Here is a 20,430-nt window from a genome sequence, read left to right as displayed (position 1 = left end):
GGGTAGGTAACGGCTGCGTTGGGGGAGCAGACCCAACGGGTCTGCACTTGGTCTAGTATTCCACTAAAAAGCACACAATAGTTACATGCTGCCTCAAGAAAGAAGCAGCACAGCAATGAAAAGTTTTATTGTCACTTTCAGGACCAATTTTCACAAGTGAATGACTCCCAGTCAAAATATGCTTGAAATTGAATTGGTCAGGAAACCTGCCCATGTTAGCAATTGGGAGTACCCTTCCTGACTGGTTGTAAGTCACTAAATGCTTAATATTCATGTCAATAAGTTGAAGGCCAAGAAACTAGGTGAAAACCATGGCTGGATGAATTGTGAAGGAATTTGAGCTGGAAGGGGAATAACCCACTTTTAATTCTGTGCTATTGAGGGAGAGCCTAACCTAGCCAGAGTGCCAATAGGAAATGTGGACAGCTGCAACCCATAATCTATCAAAGCATTAATGAGCCTCCACTGCATTGCATTCTTAATTGTTCAAGCTACCCATTGTCCACGTAAAGATATTCTTCCTTGCACTTCAAATCAGCTGCAAATCAATGGAATTGAACCCTGGCCAGAGTTAGCACCTTAGAACATGAAGCTGATGACATCGTACACTGGAAAACTAATGTTATGGGGCAGCCCATATTGGCACCATCTGGATGGTGTATCCTAACTAACCAGGTTAGCAATGGGAAATAAATTCTGACTAAACTTCACACCAGTCATATTCAGTGCATACTATAAAACTGCTATAATAATTTAATATCACATGACATTCCTTTCAGATTTAAGGAATTTTGGAAAGCCTTCATTTCAAAAGAAGTGAATGCTTGCAGCTGTAATGCATGCTGTTTAAAACTAGAACATTGTTTTGTGTGTATGCTTCTTCCACGGGGATAGAAATAATTATTTAGATGCAGCCACTGTGACTAATTTCTGCTGCACTGATTCCACGAAACATGCTTAGAAATATTTGACTTTAATTATTTGTGGTCTCCATTTCTAACTGACAATAGAATTGTAACTGGCAAATACAATTATACTTTTAATATCTACACTTTCAAAAGTAAGTCTGTCCAAGCAGTAAATCCAAGTGATAATGATCTGTGTTATTAACAAAATCACCTGAGATATTGTGTGGGGCGTTCAACAAACCAAGAAAGTTAAGATATTTTAAATTCCATGACAATACATTCCCTTGGGGGATGTTTAAAGACACAAAACTATCCATCCCCTTCTCACTAGGTGGTGGCAGGTCCCTGTGTCAGTTCACACAAAGCCCCACAGTGATGTGATAGGGAAGTCATATCATGACTCATGATAATGTAAGGTTTAGAAACTGTTGCCAATGATGCAAGGGGTAAGAATTACATATTAAGTTGACTGGAAGTACTTGACTTGAACTACTATTACCTTATTACCACAAGACAACAAAAATTGAAAGAGTACCTAGTTAGCTAAGCAAATGCATTGGATGAAACAATGGATTTTCCCCGAGAGTTTTTTATCTACTTGGGAGGATGGAGAAAGTGAAATTCTTAACATCCTTGCATCATTGGCAACAGTTTCTAAACCTATTATCATGAATAATCATATCTAGTATCAAACTTCTGCTCTTGGAACAAGCCCAGCTTTTTCTGGAAATATTTAAATAAATTGTGTACTCTTTGGCACTCACATTTTTGAAAAGGACCTGCAAGTAGAAACTGCCATTATTTCCCAGAAGTTACGACTTTAGAGATACTGCGCAGAAACAGGCTCTTTGGCCCACCAAGTCCACGCTGATCAGCAAACACCCCGTACCCAATCTTACGCATTTGGAACAATTTAACATCTTACCAAAGCCAATTAACCTACAAACCTGTATATCTTTGGAGTGGGGGAGGAAACCCAGTAACTGGGATAACATACAAACTCCATATAGACAGCTCCTGTAGTCAGGATCAAACCTGGGACTCTAGCACTGTAAGGCAGCAGCTCTACCACTGTACTGCCATAGTTGCCATTATCATTCTACAAGGCTGCAGCAGTACACTGTAAAACTAAAAGGGAATAAACTTTCAATATAATTTACTAGTAAGAAGTGTAAGTTTGGGTTTTCTTTCCCTTGTCTCTTCCCCACCCCAGCCTTTAGTGTTACAAAGCCATTTCCATCTTGATAGTTGCATGTGGATTGTAATCCTCTACATTAAAATCTTCTGCACGGAAGTCATCAATATTTTCCACCTTGCGCAAGATCTTCAATTTTGGAAGAGGTCTGGGTTCACGCTGGAGCTGGGGTAAAATGAAAAAATATTTGGATTTAACAACAGCCGTCTCAAAATTATTAAAATATAAATATACTTGGCCCCACTGTAAAAAAAAAAGGGATGGTTTGATTTTAAGCAAATGGGGCAAAAAGATTACTTTCTCACACATTCAGATAACACCATGGCTCGGAATGTTACACAACAAGTTTGCTATGAATGTCATTATCAAAGAAAATCTGATCCTCATCTCCTAAGCTCTGGGTACATAGCATGCATGGTCAGATAATACCTTCAATGTATTATACATTAAATAATCATTTTTCAAGTTACTTGTTCAACACAATGAAGAAGGTGATCTCAGTATATTGATAGTGGAATTCATCTTAGTTACAAATAGGGAGCTCCCTCGATATTGAAACATGCTGGAATATCAACTGTGCAATGAATCTAGTGCACATAACTTTTATTCAACTGATTGCAAATCTTTAGTTGATGAGTACACCTGAAACAGATTAAGTTTTGGCCTAAGCTCCCACTAACTTCATTTCTAATGCACTGAGACAAAGGACAATGGCAAAATATGACTTTCAAAAAGCTGACAAGAATGATGAGTAATAAGACTTCTCTGTCACTTTCAGGAATTATCAGTTATACAGCACAGAAACAAGCCCTTTAGCTCAACCCATCCAAACTGACCAAGATGCCTATTTGATATACCCACCACCAACATCGGGAACATATTTCCTGCTTCTAGTGTGTCCAAACCCTAAATAATATTATATGTTTCAATAAGATCACCTCTCATCCTTCTAAATTCCAGAGTACACAAGCCCAGCCGCTCCATTCTCTCAGCACGAGTCCCGCCATCCCGGGAATTAACCTTGTAAACCTACGCTGCACTCCCTCAATAGCAAGAATGTCCGTCCTCAAATTAGGGGACCAAAACTGCACATAATACTCCAGGTGTGGTCTCACCAGGGCCCTGTACAACTACAGAGGACCTCTTTGCTGGTATACTCAACTCCTCTTGTTGTGAAGGCCAACATGCCATTCACTTCCATCACTGCCTGCTGTACCTGCATGCTTACTTTCATTGACTGATAAACAAGGACCCTCAGATCCCATTGTACTTACCCTTTTCCCAACTTGATAATAATCTTCCTTCCTGTTTTTGCTACCAAAGTGGTTTGCTAACCTCACATTTATCCACATTAAACTGCATCTGCCATGCATCTGCCCACTCACCCAACCTGTCCAAGTCACCCTGCATTCTCATAGCATTTTACCAGAGAATAATATATTGCAGCATCAAAGATACCCCAACATTCACAGCAACCTTGGGACTGGCTGACATCAATACACCTTAATAGGGACAGATGCTTGAGAAAATATTTTCTCTGAATGAAGAGTCAAAAACTACATCACAAGACTTCTATCAGATGGTTAAGAAAACTTGGAGAATATTTGAGACTGAGATTAACTGGTTAATTGTTGGGTACTATATAATATAGGGATACAATGGGCAAGAGGAACTTGCAAGGAAGTTTGACTACTACTTTATGAATGGCAGAGCAGGTAAAGGGTTGCCTGGCCAACTCCTGGCTCTTAATTTGTATTCCAGTGATTACAAATCAATATTTACCTGAATCTTTAATGCCTCTATATGGTTCTTGTAAACATGAGCGTCGCCTAATGTATGTATAAAATCACCAGGCTGAAAAAATTAAAAAAAAATACATATTAAGAGAATATCTAATATTTATCACCACAAAGTTATTCATTAAAGGGATTGTATTTATTTTTAAACCAAATGGAAAATTCAGATCAGATTGTCAAGATCCACTAAGTGACTAAAAATTTACTTCACCCTTTCCTCAAAAAGGTGCCAGAAAATATAAGTAGACAAGGCAGGAAATAAACACGAAATAAATAATATATAGTAGACCTGTCACCATCAAGCAGGTTCAATTATTCATCTAAAGCATAGCTGATATTCTATCCCAGTGCCATTACCCTGCACTATTCCCATATCCCTCACAACTCTGTTGTGAATGAACACACAGATTGAGCTTCCACAGCCATAAAGAAGTAGAGAAATCCAAAAGTTCACCATGATCAAAGTGAAGACATTTCTCCACATTTCAGTCCCCTTATTATCAAGTGCTGCCCTGGTCTTGGACTCTATCGAGCCTGCAAAGCCCTGTGAGAACTCTGTAATTTTACATGATCTATCCTCATTCTTTTAAACTCTGAATAAAATGGTATTGGGATACCAAGTCACTCCTCTTCCCTAGAACTAGTCTAAAATCCTTGCTGCGGTCTCTCCAAGGCAAGTATTACTGGGCTTTAGGGCAGCTTGGTGCTGTAGCAGTAGAACTACTGCCTTAGAGAGAGACCCGGGTTCGATCCTGACTACGGGTGCTTGTCTGTACAGTTAGTACGTTCTCCCCGTGACCTGCATGGGTTTTCTCCGAGATATTTGATTTTCTCCCACGCTCTAAAGATGTACAGGTTTGTAAGTTAGTTGGCTTGGTGTAAATGTAAAATTGTCTCTTGTGTGTGTAGGATAGTGTTAATGTGCAGGGATAGCTGGTCAGTGTGGACTCATTCTCCTGGTATCGAACCATTCCGCACCACCACAAAAATAATCATCAATTGCTTATCTCATTTGTAATTTACAGATTTTGATACATCTGTCTATACAATTGATAACACTTCAATAGGAATTTTCAGCATGAGGATCTTTGGTGAGAGATAATATATTTCCAAATACCTTTAATCCAGTGATGTGTGCAATCATATATGTAAGCAATGCATAGCTTGCAATATTGAATGGGACACCAAGACCCATATCTCCGGATCTCTGATAGAGCTGACAGGATAGCTCACCGTTGGCCACATAGAACTGGCAAAGAGCATGACATGGAGGTAGAACCATTTGTGGAATATCTGGATTTAAAAATAAACAATAAGAATAAATGCAAAACCTACTTACTTCAAAAAACTCAGCCAAGGTTTATGAATTGCATTGAAACTAAGGTATAAAGCTTATATTCACTACAATCAGATTTTGTGCTGACTTCCAATATAGACTAGTTGCCACGTCAGCATTGAGTATAAAGACGGGTCTCGACCCGAAACATCACCCATTCCTTCTCTCCAGAGCTGCTGCCTGTCCTGCTGAATTACTCCAGCTTCTTGTGTCTATTGTCAGCATTACCTTAATTATTAGATGAATAGTTACTGAAGCACAAAAGACAGTCAGTAAAGAGGATTACACTTCTGTTGTCTCTCCAAAGTCGTCTTCTGTCGTCTCTCTATATTCAAGCATATTATTCTTTGAGTGCTTTGACAAAATTCCTTTAAATTCTGCACTTGTATTTGCTTCAAAAGGCCTCTTAAATACATATCCCAGTAAGCAAACACAATTGTGAAGACTGCAAGTTACCATTTCCCTTAAATAATTAAAAACATGTTTTAGTCCCATCACTGCATTCTTTTCAAATGCTTTAAATTTAATTAAACCTTCTTTGTTTTTTTTGACACATCTCCAGAAACATGGAAAAATCTCTCGTTAGGATGTTATGAAAACAGATATTATCCTTTCCATTTATCCTTCGGCATTGGATTCAAACTACCTTCTCAATGTTTCCCAATTTTGCCTCAACTTTTGTATTGAAGGGATTGTCTAATGCTGCTGACCCTTTGGGCATCTAATCTGAGTAACCATGACAAAAAGCAGGCAAGAAAGGTGGGTGGAGAGAACAGGTAAACAGAAGAACGTCACGCCAAAATCCAGTTTTATAGAGAGCGATTTTATACATGTGCAGCAGGAATCATGCAACAAGAGTATCAATCTATACTTATTCGGACCCTACCTCTGAGGTTAATAAGCACAACTCGATGCCTTCCCACAAAAAGGGTTGCAGAGAAAATATCGAACTCTTTTGCAAATGCAGTTCAGTTGCACATTTCATTAATTGATCCCTTAAAGGCACCAACATCTTTAATAACGATTTTTATTTACCTTTAGGATTCCATGCGCACATTATGATCCTACGATCCTCTGGGTTGTTTTTGATGGTATCAATTACATTTTGAAGCTGGTCAACACCTTGCCCAGTGTAATCTATAATGATTAAAATGATAAGAGAACGAAAAAAAAAATTAAACTGTACAATTAAGATGAATTTCATATTTGTCACTCATGGCAAAACCACCAATATCGGTTCTTCAACATCTTTATTTTAGAGATTTGAGTGATACAGCACAGAAACAGGCCCTTCGGCACATGGACTAGCGATCCCTGTACACTAGCATTGTATTACACACTAGGTGAAATTTACAATTTTTTTCCCAAAGCCAATTAACCTACAAATCTGCAAGTCTTGGGAAGGTGGGAAGAAAGCAGAGAAATCATATGTGGTCACAGGAAGAATGTACAAATAAGATTAACGTGTTGATGGTCATTTCATTTTGGTGAAAACAACATCCTTGTGAAAATTCCACCGGGAAATTTGAGATCCTTTAATAATTTATAAAGTTAATGTATTTTACAGTAATTTCACATTTGATATGAGTGCATTGCTGAACACTAATATAACCCTTCAAAGAAAGTAAGTAACCACCTGAACGCGTTATTTAGTGAATTGGGATTGCGGAGATTTATGAGTGCATTCAACTGGTATTGTCCTTGAATTATTCCACTGTGGTTTGCAAGCTTTGTCCTGTGTCACCAACGTCACAAAGTATCCCTGGGCAGTTTATATCGTTGGGTAGCAAACAGAACTGTGATGTTAGCAGTTAGCAGCTGGGATTTCCTAACCTGTATGCATGTCCTTGTACTCAGCCCCAAAGTGCCTCCACTGGAAGCCATAAACAGGGCCAAGATCACATTCTTCTCTGCATGTGAATCCTTGTTTATCTAAAAATTCTCGAGATCCGTTAGCATCCCAAATTTTAACTCCTTTTGCAGACAATTCCCTGGAATTAGTGGAACCCTGAAAAAGAAAACAAACCGGCAAAAAGGTGAATCTGTAGGAATACTTTGTAGAATAAGGATTCACTTTCTAAAACCTTGCCCAATGGTCACTCTGCATACTTTGGTCACTTTGAAGCAAATTATTAAACTTTTCCAACTATTAATTGGGAATACAAGTAACCCCCAAAAATGTGCCGCCTAGCCATGTTAAGTCGGCCAATGTCTACCTCATTGGGATTTCTGCACTGACTACAGGCCGAATTTGCCCCCTCTGTCCAGGGCTCCGGCCCAGCTGAAGCCGGCAGATCCATTCCCATAGCCGACTTCCATGGTTGATCAGCTGGACGAATTTTCCCCCAGCGGCCGGAGCTCTGGAACGCTGGCCCCGCCGAAGCCAGCAGATCCGTTCCCATAACTAACTTCCGAGTACACGGTTAATACATACCTTGATGAACCACAACAGCTCTTGGAGAATTCCCTTCCAGAACACTCTTTTTGTGGTGAGGAGCGGAAAAGAATCTAAAAGGCAAAATTTGATCATTTCGTTAAGAGCACTGAGAATAATGTGCGAGCAAACAATGAATATGTTTTGTTCGGCACGGACTTGTAGCGCCGAGATGGCCTGTTTCCGTGCTGTAATTGTTATATGGTTATATGGTAATATACATTCCCTATCAGCCATTATCAAATCAGTAAAAGCCTAGATACAAAATAAATGTTTTGCTCTAGAAAGTGCAAAAAAAATCTAAGTCTGCAGTCAGGTTGGACCACTTCTCTAATTTCATATAACCCTTGCTTTCCCTCTTTCTTCATCCCTCCCCCTTCCCAGTCTTACCGTCTCCGACAACATTTTATCCCTGTTTGTTTTGTTACCTTCCCCCAGCTAACAATTATCTATTCTAGATTTTCCTTGATCTCCATTCCCTTTGCCCTGTTTTCACACCTTTACACTTCCTTAACCATCTCCCTCCCCACTGATGTCAGTCTGAAGAAGGGTCTTGACTCGAAACTTCACCCAAAGAAAGGAATAGGCTGAGACAGCAGGCTTGTGGGAGAGCTGGGAAGGGGAGGGGGAGGAGGTAGAAAGCAAGGACTACCTAAAATTGGAGAAGTCAATGTTCATACTGCTGGGGTGTAAACTACCCAAGCAAAATATTAGGTGCTGTTCCTCCAATTTGCGCTGGGCCTCACTCTGCCAATGGCAGAGGTCCAGGACAGAAAGGTCAGATTCGGAATGGGAGGGGTAGTTGAAGTGCTGAGCCACCGGGAGATCAGGTTAGTTATTGCGAACTGAGCGGAAGTATTGGGCAAAGCGATCGCCAAGCCTGCACTTGGTCTCACCGATGTAGAGAAGTTGACACCTGGAGCGGTGGATGCAGTAGATGAGGTTGGGTGAGGTGCAGGCGAACCTCTGCCTCACCTGGTGTAGTCAAAGAGTAGTCGAGTCTCCTTACCATGCTTTTATCTCACTCCACAATGCATTATGTTCATATATGTGGTTGAATGTTTTCTAATCTTTCTTTAACCATAGTCTGTAGGTCTGCACACTACATCAGGGCTCGAAATTAGCGGTTGCCCGTGTGCCATTGACCACCCAAAGTGCCGCCGGGCAACCTAAACGCCGAGTCATTTTGCCCGGCTTGGCACTGCAGATACTGGTTTATACCGATAAACACAAAAAACTGGAGTAACTCCGCAGGTCAGGCAGCATCTCTGGAGAATAGGAACGTGACGTTTCGTGTCGGCGGCGGCTGTATTACAGGGCAAAGATACTAGGTGCGTGGTGACGAAGGTTCGGAACGAATGACGGGCCCCGCACAGCGGCAGCCGCAACAGCGGCTCCACCGCCTTCTCCTCCTCCCGCACCCCGCCCGGCGGAAGGAGGCCTCCCTCTTCCACCCTCCCTCCCTCCTGACGACCTCGGCGTGCGAGAGGGGTTGTTTTGAAAGCTCCTTTGGCGAATTTGCGAGCAGTGGCCGCTATCGCCCTGATAACGGCCGCTGCCTGCAAATCCGCCAACGGCGCTTTCAAAACAACCCCTCTCACACGCCGAGGCCGGAGGGAGAAGGAGGTCTCCTTCCGCCATTTGAAGCAGCTGCACCACTCGGCCCCGCACCTTCCTGTCGGCTGGCGGAGGAGGGGAGGCGGTGGCGAGGAGATCCCACCGCCACCCCCTTTGGCGGCAGCACTTTGGCGTTGGACAGGGACGGCCAAGGCAGCGGGGCGATGTTGTCCGAGGAGTGCTGACCTTCCTTCCTCCCCACCTCCTCTGCCCCTTCCCCCCCCTCCTCTCTCTCTCGTATGCCCCCTCCTCCCCTCTTATCCTGGGACCCCTCCTCTCCATCCCGCACTGATCCCCATTCCCTCCTCTATTCAGTCCTCACTGACATCCCCTGTGCTTCCCTCCCCATCTACCCCCCCCCCCCCCGCCATCTATTCATCACCAATCTATTCATCACTCCTCGCATTGATTCTCCTGCCACCCCCCCCCCCCCCCCCCCCCCATCCTACACTGGTCCCCCAATTCATCCTGTACTGACCCCACTTCCCATCCATCCTGCACTTCTCCCCCCATTCATACTGCACTGATCCACCCATTCATCCCGTACTGACCCACCCTCCATTTACCCTGCACCAATCCATCCTGTAGCGATCTTCCCATTCATATTTTACTGATATCCCATTCATCCTGTACTGATCCCCTCATGCATCCTGTATTGATCGCCTCATTCATCCCGTACTGATCCCCCATTCATCCTATACCGATCCCCTCATTCATCCTGTAGTGAATTTCCATTCAACCTGCACAGACCCTCCGATCCATTGTCCTGACCCCCTGACTCCCCCCATTCATCCTGTACTGATCCCCCCCATTCAAGAAGAATGGGGGGGGGGGGGGCGACAGTCTGAATTAGGGTCTCGACCCGAAACGTTGCCCATTTCCTTCGCTCCATAGATGCTGCCTCACCCGCTGAATTTCTCTAGCATTTTTGTCTACCCCCATTCATCGTGTACTGATCCCCCCCCCATCCATCCCGTCCTGATCCCCCCATTCAACACCACTGATATCCCCCGTGCTCTCCACTCACAATTTTACATACTCCAACCAACACTTATTAATTCACCTGCCTCAATCCATCCATTCCGCACCGATTGCCTTCTCAACCCCCCCCCAGCCATCTATCCACCCCGCACTGATTCACACACACCCTGACCCTATTGTGCTTCATGGTCTTCAGAGCGAATATTGACTATGTTTGATAACGGAATACAATCAAATGTGTTTTAATTCCCAATGTCATTATTTGGTTTGACACCTTTAAACATATTACTAAAAGAACATTTACTGCTGTTATGTCATTTGGCCATCTCTTGTCAGTTAGTGTAATGTTTAACCTGTCAGATGGGTATAGTCGGTTGTTAACAGCTATTATCATAAAATGCCTTTAGAAGTTTCCTTGCAACCTGTATATTTTGTTATGGATAAATTATATGGGAAGCCAGGGTGTTTCTGTGCCAATAGCAATAACGAGCCATGCTATGGCCATGTCATGGTAATGTGCAGTCCTTCACAGAAAACATGTTTGCATCAATCTGTAGTGTGCATGGTTAAGCATATGTTACCATGGTCCTGGATTTTAATTTTATTTTTTTTATTTTATTGGAAGTACAATCATATGGCACCAAAGTGCCTAATATATATTTTCATAATACATTTTATGTACAGCTTCTTCTTTTTTTTTGTTATAATAAAGAAGAATAAGAATAAGAAAAAGAAATTAGATAGTAAAGGATAGAAAGACGTGAGATATATAGTGTGTGAAGAAGTAGAAAAAAGAAGAATGAATGAAGAAAGTTGAAGAAAAGAAAATAGGAAAAAGAGAATAAGACATAAAGAAAAGAAGTAAGGAGATCATTATTTTATAATCTTGACCATCCCTCGTCCAGTCCTGAAACAGTTAGCTTTTACAATTGTGTTGAACCATATGATTCCAAAAATACGATAAATGGAGACCAACTCATTATGAATTGGTCTGATTTATCCATTAGGAGGAATCGCATTTCCTCAAGATGTGCGGTGTCCACCATGCTTGCGATCCACATTTTAAGCGTTGGTATTGATGTATTTTTCCAAAATTTAAGTATTAATTTTTTTGCTATGATTAAACCATAATTTAAAAATAAATTTTGAAATGAGTTCAATTTATTCCCATCTTCCATTACTCCAAATATAATAATTTCAGTATTAGGTTCCATTGTTATCTTAAATAATTTTGTAAATATTTCAAAAATATCACTCCAAAATCTATAAAGTTTTATGCAGGAAACAAAAGAGTGTGTTATAGTTGTGTTTTGGGATAAACATTTATCACAAATGGGGGATATATTTGGATAGAATTTGTTCAATCTTGTTTTTGAATAATATAATCTATGTAAAATTTTAAATTGAATTTAATTATGTCTTACATTAATCGAACATTTGTGAATATATATCAAATACTTTCCCCATGTAACTTTCGTAATCTTTATCATTAATTCCCGTTCCCACTCTTCTCTAAGTACCTGTCGATGGTAGGTCTATACTTAAAATATTATTATATAAATATGATATTAATTTTTGTGAGTCAGCTTTAATATTCATTGCTTCTTCCTATAAGAGGAGTTATTTTTTGATATCCTTGTATGTATTTTTTCATGAAATCGCAAATCTGAAGATATTTAAAATATTGGTTGTTTTTCAATTTAAATTTTAATTGTAATTGTTGGAATGATAATAGGTTTCCCCTTTCTCCATTTTTATCCATTCTGTCTGTTGGGTAGGACTGTCCAGCCAATAAATTATATTCTTAATATGCACTGCCCAATAATAATACATAAAATTCGGGAGAGAAAGTCCCCCGACATCTTTTGGTTTACATAAGTGTTTTATTTTAATTCAATGTGATCTATAATCCCAAATAAAGTTAGTAATATTAGAGTCTAATTTAAAAAAAAAAGTATTTTGGTATATATACAGGTATAGACTGAAATAGGTATAATAATTTTGGTAGGAAGATCATTTTTATAGCATTTATTCTACCCTATAATGGAAGTGTTTTCCAAAATGTAATCAGTATATTAAGTTTATTTAAGTTTATTTAATAAAGGTATAAAATTAGCTTTGAATAATGCTTTATATTTTCTAGTAATCTGAATACCCAAGTATTTAAATTTTTCTGTTGCAATTTTAAAGGGGAACTTCAGTAAGTGTGTGGGTTCTTGAGGTTTTAACGTCATGATTTCACTTTTATTCCAATTTATTCTATATCCAGAAATGGACCATAATTCCTCTATTAAATTTAATAAATTTGGTATGCTCATTTGTGACTTTGTAATATATAAAAGTATATCGTCTGCATATAATAAAATTTTATTCTTTGAGTCCCTAGTATTATAGCCCTGAATATTCGGATGAATTCTTATACTTTCAGCCAAAGGTTCTATCATAAGGGCAAATAGCAGGGGTGATAACGCACATCCCTGCCTATTACCCCTTGATAATTGAAATTTTTGAGATAACATATTGTTAGTTAATATTCTTGCCATCGGTTCATCATACAATAATTTTACCCATGTAATAAAATTCTCTCCCATATTAAATTTTTGCAGTACTTTATATAAGTACTTTATATAAGTACTGCCACTCTACCTGATCAAATGCTTTCTCTGCGTCCAAAGAAATAATTGATATATCTTCTTCCTCTACTTTATGTGAGTACATTATATTAAACAGGTGTCTCAAATTATTAAATGAGTATCTTTTGGGTGTAAACCCCGTTTGATCAGGGTTTATCAATTTACTAATATATTTGCTTAATCTTCTTGCTAAAGTCTTTGCTAAAATTTTCTGGTCTGTATTTAAAAGTGATATAGCTCTATATGAGCCCAGATCTTCTAAATCTTTATATTTTTTTGGAATAAGTGTAATAGTTGATTTTAATGTTTCAGGTAGTTTATTTTCTTTAAATTTATAAAAGCGTAAGTATATAAATTAAATAAGTAAGGAGTCGTTATCTCATTAAATTTTTTATAAAATTCATTACTAAAACCATCTGGTCCCGATGTACCATTTTTCAACAATTTTATTGTTTCACCTATTTCTTCGATTGTAATTTGAGCTCCAAGTTCCTCTTGTTCCAAAAGGTCAAGTTTTGGAAGATTACAGTAATCTAAATTTTTTTTATTTTTACTATCTTCTATTTTAGTTTTAGATGTGTATACATTTTGATAAAATTGAGCAAATCTGTTATTAATATCTTTAGGTAGTATTAGTAATTCACCTTTCTCTGATTTAATTTTAGTTATAGTATTTTCCTTTTCGTGTTTTTTCAATTGGCGAGCTAAAAGCTTATGTGGTTTGTCACCAAACTCAAAATGTTCCTGTTCTGTAATTTGGAATAATCTTATTACTCTTGCCGATAAAATTCGATTAAGTTTAAATTTCAGTAATATTATCTTATTGTGTTTATCTGTAGTGGAATCTTCAGCGTTAATTAACTCTAACTGTCTGATTTCCTGTTCTAACAACAATTGTTCTGACTTATTCTTTTTATTTTGAAAAATTTGATATGAAATTATAATTCCTCTAATAAATGCCTTAAAAGTTTCCCATAATAAAGAAGGCGAAGTGCCTGGTGTATCATTTGTATCAAAAAAAAGTTTCATTTGTTGTTTTAAATATTGATAGCCTTGTAAGTCATTTAAAATATGTGTATTAAACCTCCAAAAAGATTTTTTACCCGGCATTCCCTCGAATTTTACTGAAAATGTCAATGGAGAGTGATCTGAAATACTACTAATGTGGTATGTTGGATTAATTGTATATGGCATTAATTTCATATCCACTAAAAAATAATCAATTCTTGAATAAGTTTTATGTACTGAAGAGTAAAACGAGTATTCCCTTCCAACTGGATTAGCAGATCTCCATACATCTATTATATTAGTATTTTTTATATATGTATTTAGAAGTTCACTAGTCTTAGATTTTAAATTACTCCTCCTTTGTTTTGCTGATTTATCTAGATATGAATCTAAAACACAGTTGAAGTCTCCCCCTATTATCACATTTTGGTAATTAAACTCTGATATTATATCTATAATTTTATCAAAAAATTGGGGGTTGTCAAAATTTGGAGCGTAAATATGGTCCAAGATTTATTGACACAGGTTGATCATATGCTGAATAATCCAACCACATTTTTGTTTGGAAGTGGAAAGAAAGAATAGAAATTGCATTAATTGCAATGTGTAAAAAGAGTTGAGATATTGTATTTTAATTTTGATGCATGTCATTGTGGTATATATCATGTCTTAATTGGTGAATATGTTTAGTTTGTGAGTTATTTGAAGCAGAAATAATATGTGAAAGTAGACAAAAGTGCTGGAGAAACTCAGCGAATGTGGCAGCATCTATGGAGCAAAGGAAATAGGCAACATTTCGGGCTGAAACCCTTCTTCAGACTGATGGGTTTCGGCCTGAAACGTTGCCTATTTCCTTCGCTCCATAGATGCTGCTGCACCCGCTGAGTTTCTCCAGCACTTTTGTCTACCGTCGATTTTCCAGCATCTGCAGTTCCTTCTTGAACATATGTGAATGCTTCATTGAGCATAATTCCGACTGGTAATAGCCCTGTCACACGGTGCGAGCTGACCCACGAGGTACCCCGAGTGAAAGACTCGTGGTTGTGTACGAGATTCCAAGTGTATGATCAAGTGTTTAACCGAGTTCCCACGGGTTTGACTAAGTTTGCCGTCTACTTGTCATTTCTGCGATGTTCCAAGTTTGTCTCGCGAGTTACTAAGTCCTCTCCCGAATTACTCTTGAGCCAACTGCTCATGAAGCTTGAATAATAATAATAACAATTACAGCACGGAAACAGGCCATCTCGGCCCTACAAGTCCGTGCCGAACAATTATTTTCCCTTAGTCCCACCTGCCTGCACTCATACCATAACCATATAACAACCATATAACCATATAACAATTACAGCACGGAAACAGGCCATCTTGGCCCTACAAGTCCATGCCGAAACAATTTTTTTTCCCCTTAGTCCCACCTGCCTGCACTCGTACCATAACCCTCCATTCCCTTCTCATCCATATGCCTATCCAATTTATTTTAAAATGATACCAATGAACCTGCCTCCACCACTTCCACTGGGAGCTCATTCCACACAGCTACCACTCTCTGAGTAAAGAAGTTCCCCCTCATATTACCCCTAAACTTCTGTCCCTTAATTCTGAAGTCATGTCCTCTTGTTTGAATCTTCCCTATTCTCAAAGGGAAAAGCTTGTCCACATCAACTCTGTCTATTCCTCTCATCATTTTAAAGACCTCTATCGTCCCCCCTTAACCTTCTGTGCTCCAGAGAATAAAGACCTAACTTATTCAACCTTTCTCTGTAACTTAATTGTTGAAACCCAGGCAACATTCTAGTAAATCTCCTCTGTACTCTCTCTATTTTGTTGACATCCTTCCTATAATTGGGCGACCAAAATTGTACACCATACTCCAGATTTGGTCTCACCAATGCCTTGTACAATTTTAACATTACATCCCAGCTTCTATACTCAATGCTCTGATTTATAAAGGCTAGCATACCAAAAACTTTCTTTACCACCCTATCTATATGAGATTCCACCTTCAAGGAACTATGCACGGTTATTCCCAGATCCCTCTGTTCAACTGCATTCTTCAATTCCCTACCATTTACCATGTACGTCCTATTTTGATTTGTCCTGCCAAGGTGTAGCACCTCACATTTATCAGCATTAAACTCCATCTGCCATCTTTCAGCCCATGTTTCCAAATGGCCTAAATCACTCTGTAGACTTTGGAAATCCTCTTCATTATCCACAACACCCCCTATCTGTGTATCATCTGCATACTTACTAATCCAATTTACCACACCTTCATCCAGATCATTGATGTACATGACAAACAACAAAGGACCCAACACAGATCCCTGAGGCACCCCACTAGTCACCTGCCTCCAACCCGACAATGAAGGTCTGTTTTAATAAGCAACAGTGTTAAAGAAGACATCTCCATCCTGCGGCTTTGAATTGGGGAAAGGAAAACGAGAGATGTAGAATCACTCTGTAAACTTTGGAGACTATGCACAAAAGTAACAATGATAAAGGGAACAGGCCATTCATTGTTAGCTGCTCCAGTTTTATGTGTCCGTCTTCGGTTTAAACCAGCATCTGCTGTTCCTTCCAACACATTTCAAAGTGATTGAGGGTTTTTTTTCGTATGAAGAGATTTTTTTCACTCCCTGTCTGGAGGCTGTTGTAAAAGCCTGCACGGATTCGTACATGGTGACTGGTCCTCTGAGGGCAACGAGTTATGATGTGGTTTTGTTGAAGAGCTGGGAGAACAATGTTGACAGGTTGCAGACAGTCAGTGTAACCACCAAGGTCATTAGATTAAGTTACAAAAAAATGTCTGTGTACTAACACATAAAATACTCCAAAACAGAGCTAATGCATAAAAATTGCGGGCAGCGTTTTATTGAGTGAAGCTGAATCAATAATGTACTCATCTCGATTTACTTTTGAACGACAGTTCATTTTAAGCTGCTGCCTCATTTTTTCAGTGGCTGCCCGGTAAGAAAAACAGGTTTAACCGGAGATACATTTAATATGTTATTTAGTGCTGAACTAACATCTGTGGAGAACATGTTTCGGATCGCCACCCTGCATTTGGCTGCTGGGTTCATTTTGATTTTAGATGAAACCCCGAAGGGTTTCGGCCCGAAACGTTGCCTATTTCCTTCGCTCCATAGATGCTGCTGCACCCGCTGAGTTTCTCCAGCTTTTTTGTGTAACCTAATTTCAGTGTTTAGTTACAACAGGCAGATTACTTAAACAATCTAAAATATTGTCAGATAATTTATTAACCTGGGGGTTGTAAGTGGAAACAAATGGAAAGTATATTTAGAACATAAACCCAGAAAAATAATTGCTTTACCCAAAGAGTGACAAATGTTTGGAATAATCCTGTAGGCAGAGTCCAAATGAAATCATGATAGTTGTAGACTCACGAGACTAAGGTCAACGCACGGGCCACTGCTTTCTTACAACGTGTTTAAATGTTTCAATTTTTAACTTCAAGAGTCCATTTTACTCGTGGAAAACTTTAAACATGTTTGAATTTTTTCAAGTTATCAAGTTTCACGGGTACCTGCCGTTAGCGCCACGAGTCGCTAAGTTGCGTCCACAAGTTCCGACGTTCCCGCTACGTTAATTGTATGTGATTACCACGAGTTAAGTTTGTTTTAACCTCGGGATACCTCGTGGGTCAGCTCGCACCGTGTGACAGGGGTTTAACTACTCACTTCGTCCAAGCACATTATCGCACGCATCATGCAAACCGTCTTAAATGACCACCTAAACTGTCATTAGGCAACCTAAAAAGCTGTCAAGGTTGCCCGGCTGGCAACAGGGGAAAAAAGTTGTGGGAGCCCTGTACATAGAGACACAAAACAGGCTTTGTAATTGGGCATTGACACAAAGTGCTGGAGTAACTCGTAACTCCAACTCAAAATGCTGAGGTAACTGAAAGTGCTGGAGTAACTCAGCGGGTCAGGCAACTTCAGAATGGAAGATAGAGGTGGGAAGAAGGGAATGTAAACTGGGAGGGCCTGCAACGGATGATCTCAGGAAGGGCTGTGTGTGTACAGATAATCAATCAATCCACCGCTTCTACGGCTTTGTAATCGGGCAACGGGCAGAACTCATACCTTCTCCCACTGCAACCTATTCTTAGGTTTAAGTGGGGACTGAAAGATACAAAACTGCTTTGAAAACAAAGCGCTTATAGTATATAAACACTCAATCAGTCGGAAACGTGGGGTTGTAAGAAGCCCTGTACATAGACCCGAGGGTTTAATCCCCCAATTCAACCTGCACCGATACCGAGATGTTGTGCCACATTTCATCTTTGTATTTAAACGCACTGGATCCAGATCCACACTCGCTTTTCCTCAGGTCTCGTTAAACTATTCAGAGCGCGGGAAACATCGCCGTCAGTTTAACTCTTCGCGCTCTCTCTCTGACTGCAGAACTGACACCGTATTAGAACAAAAACATTATAATATTAACCGCGCCCTTAAAATTGTGGGGTTTTATTTCATTGTTACAAACCCGGAGGTTGTGAAATCTGCTCTGTAATTCGGGTGAAAATCGTGTATTTCTCTTATATGTTTAGTGTGCGCGTTCAGAATTGGCGCCATCCACCGCTTTCCGAGCAGGACGTCTGCAGTGGGATTCCTCCACAGAGACGCGGCTGCAGTGGTCAGCCCGGGCTGCAGTGGTCAGTCCAGGCTGCAGTGGTCAGTCCAGGCTGCAGTGGTCAGTCCGGGCTGCAGTGGTCAGTCCGGGCTGCAGTGGTCAGTCCGGGCTGCAGTGGTCAGCCCGGGCTGCAGTGACCAGCCCAGGCTGCAGTGGTCAGCCCGGGCTGCAGTGGTCAGTCCAGGCTGCAGTGCTTCTCTATGGTCAGCTTTCACAAAAAGAAAAAGAAAAACACGGTTGCATAAAGTTGCATGAAAACATGACAAGGTACTCACCCCTCAGACTGTACTTGGCCTGCAGTCCAAATACTGAGATGGTGCCAGTGCCGGTCCGGTCTTCCTTGTGGACACCCTTTTCCAGGATATGTCTGACGTGCTGCAAATACTGGTGCTCGTCGCTCAACTCCTGCATTTCTGCTTTGAAGTGTGTGTCCCACACCAAGCGCTCTGTCCTGCAAAAATACGAATATCTCCGACTGAGTCCCTGCAGACGTCTGCTACTACTTCTATGTAGTTTTTTTTTGGCGGTTGGCAAAAAACTTTTTAGTGCATTACTGCCACCAACCGGTAGGCGGCGCGGCTCTGGCCAGCAGCGGCCTCTGCAGCCTGTCCGCGTTTTTATTATTTTTGTCTGTGTTTTTATGTAGTTTTTGTTATTTTATGTTGGGGTGTGTGTGTGGGGGGATGGGGGTGGGGTGGGAGGGGGGGGGAACTTTGTGAATCTCTCCCTGCACTGGAGACCCAACCTTTTCTCGTCGGGTTTCCATTGTCGTTGAGGCTGCAACGAGGAGCGGCCTCCAACAGGAAGAGACCGGGGACTCAGGTGCCGACTCACCGTTGCCGTCGCGGAGCTGGCCGGGTCCGGAGCGGTGGAGGAGCGCTGCTGCTGCTGATGCTGTTGCTGCTGCTGCTGCTGCTACCGGAGAGTCGGAGGCTCTCTACAGGTCTGTGGACGGCGGCGCCGGGAGCCCACGGCTCCTTGGAAGGAGACCGCTTCTCAGGGCTCCTGCAACGGCGACTTCTCCCGCCCGAGTTGCGGGGTTGAAGAGCTCCTGGAGCGGGGCCTGACACCACTGCCCCGCGCGGCTGGAATGGCCGCGGACTCTGCGAGCGCACACCGGGGGCTCCAACATCAAGACCCGGTGTGCGACCTCGCACCACCCGGCGTGGCTTTAATGGCCGCGGGACAATCGCCATCGCCAGCCGGGGGCTATGACCTTGACTCTGACATCGGGGGGGGGGGGGAGAGTGCAGTGGAGAGATAAGTTTATTTGGCCTTCCATCACAGCTATGTGATGGATGTTTATGTTAAATGTAATTATTGTTGTGTCTGGGGTCTATTTGTATGTAATGTATGGCTGCAGAAACGGCATTTCGTTTGGACCTCCAGGGGTCCAAATGACAATTAAATTGACTCTGACTCTGACTCTGAACTGGTATGGAGTGTAGATCAAATAACATTATACCATATATACTAATAACCTATATGTTTCCAAACAAATTGGTTACCCTGAGAAAAAGCATTAGGATTTGATAGCACATATGGATTCTTTTGTAAAATATCTATTAAATCAAATTGTACTTTTTCTTTTCTGAATTGTTCACTCATTTGTCTTCTTTCTTCCTCATAGCTCTCACAATGTATAATTACATGCTCTATAGGGTGATTTCACCAAATGTCAAATGAGCGTAGATCCCCCCCTCACGTGACCGAAAAATTTAACTGGAGGACATATGTCACTTCGGTACATGTTAGTAAATGGGGAAACACGCAGTTTCACACCCGTTAAAAACATGGAAAACGGCCGATTTTTGAGCTGAAATTTTCGGTGCTAGTCGGGGTGACCGTGAAGCACAGCGACCTAAATTT

The 20,430-nt window shown here is 40.8% G+C and overlaps 1 protein-coding gene across 2 annotated transcripts; it reads right to left on the bottom strand.

Annotated features, from left to right (window-relative positions):
- Positions 1-957: 957 nt before the first annotated feature.
- On the bottom strand, positions 958-19,100 carry tyms (thymidylate synthetase). 2 transcript variants are annotated; one of them, XR_008723318.1, is made up of 8 exons: positions 18,837-19,100; positions 7,670-7,743; positions 7,069-7,243; positions 6,271-6,372; positions 5,017-5,192; positions 3,886-3,957; positions 1,569-2,268; positions 958-1,333 (listed from the first exon to the last, which is right to left on the bottom strand). XR_008723318.1 is itself a non-coding variant. In XM_055634196.1 (7 exons), the coding sequence occupies exons 1-7, from the start codon at positions 18,970-18,972 to the stop codon at positions 2,131-2,133; spliced, it is 873 nt and encodes a 290-aa protein (XP_055490171.1). In that variant the 5' UTR covers positions 18,973-19,100; the 3' UTR covers positions 958-2,130. The 2 variants fall into 2 exon arrangements, 1 of the variants encoding a protein (XP_055490171.1); XM_055634196.1 differs by having other exon boundaries at positions 958-2,268.
- Positions 19,101-20,430: the final 1,330 nt, after the last annotated feature.

The sequence above is a fragment of the Leucoraja erinacea genome, chromosome 4 (genome assembly GCF_028641065.1).
Source record: "Leucoraja erinacea ecotype New England chromosome 4, Leri_hhj_1, whole genome shotgun sequence".
In the NCBI taxonomy this organism is placed as follows: Eukaryota; Metazoa; Chordata; class Chondrichthyes; order Rajiformes; family Rajidae; genus Leucoraja; species Leucoraja erinaceus.
The sequence above is the reverse complement of the archived record's forward strand: the minus strand, read 5'-3'. Positions and strand labels throughout refer to the sequence as shown.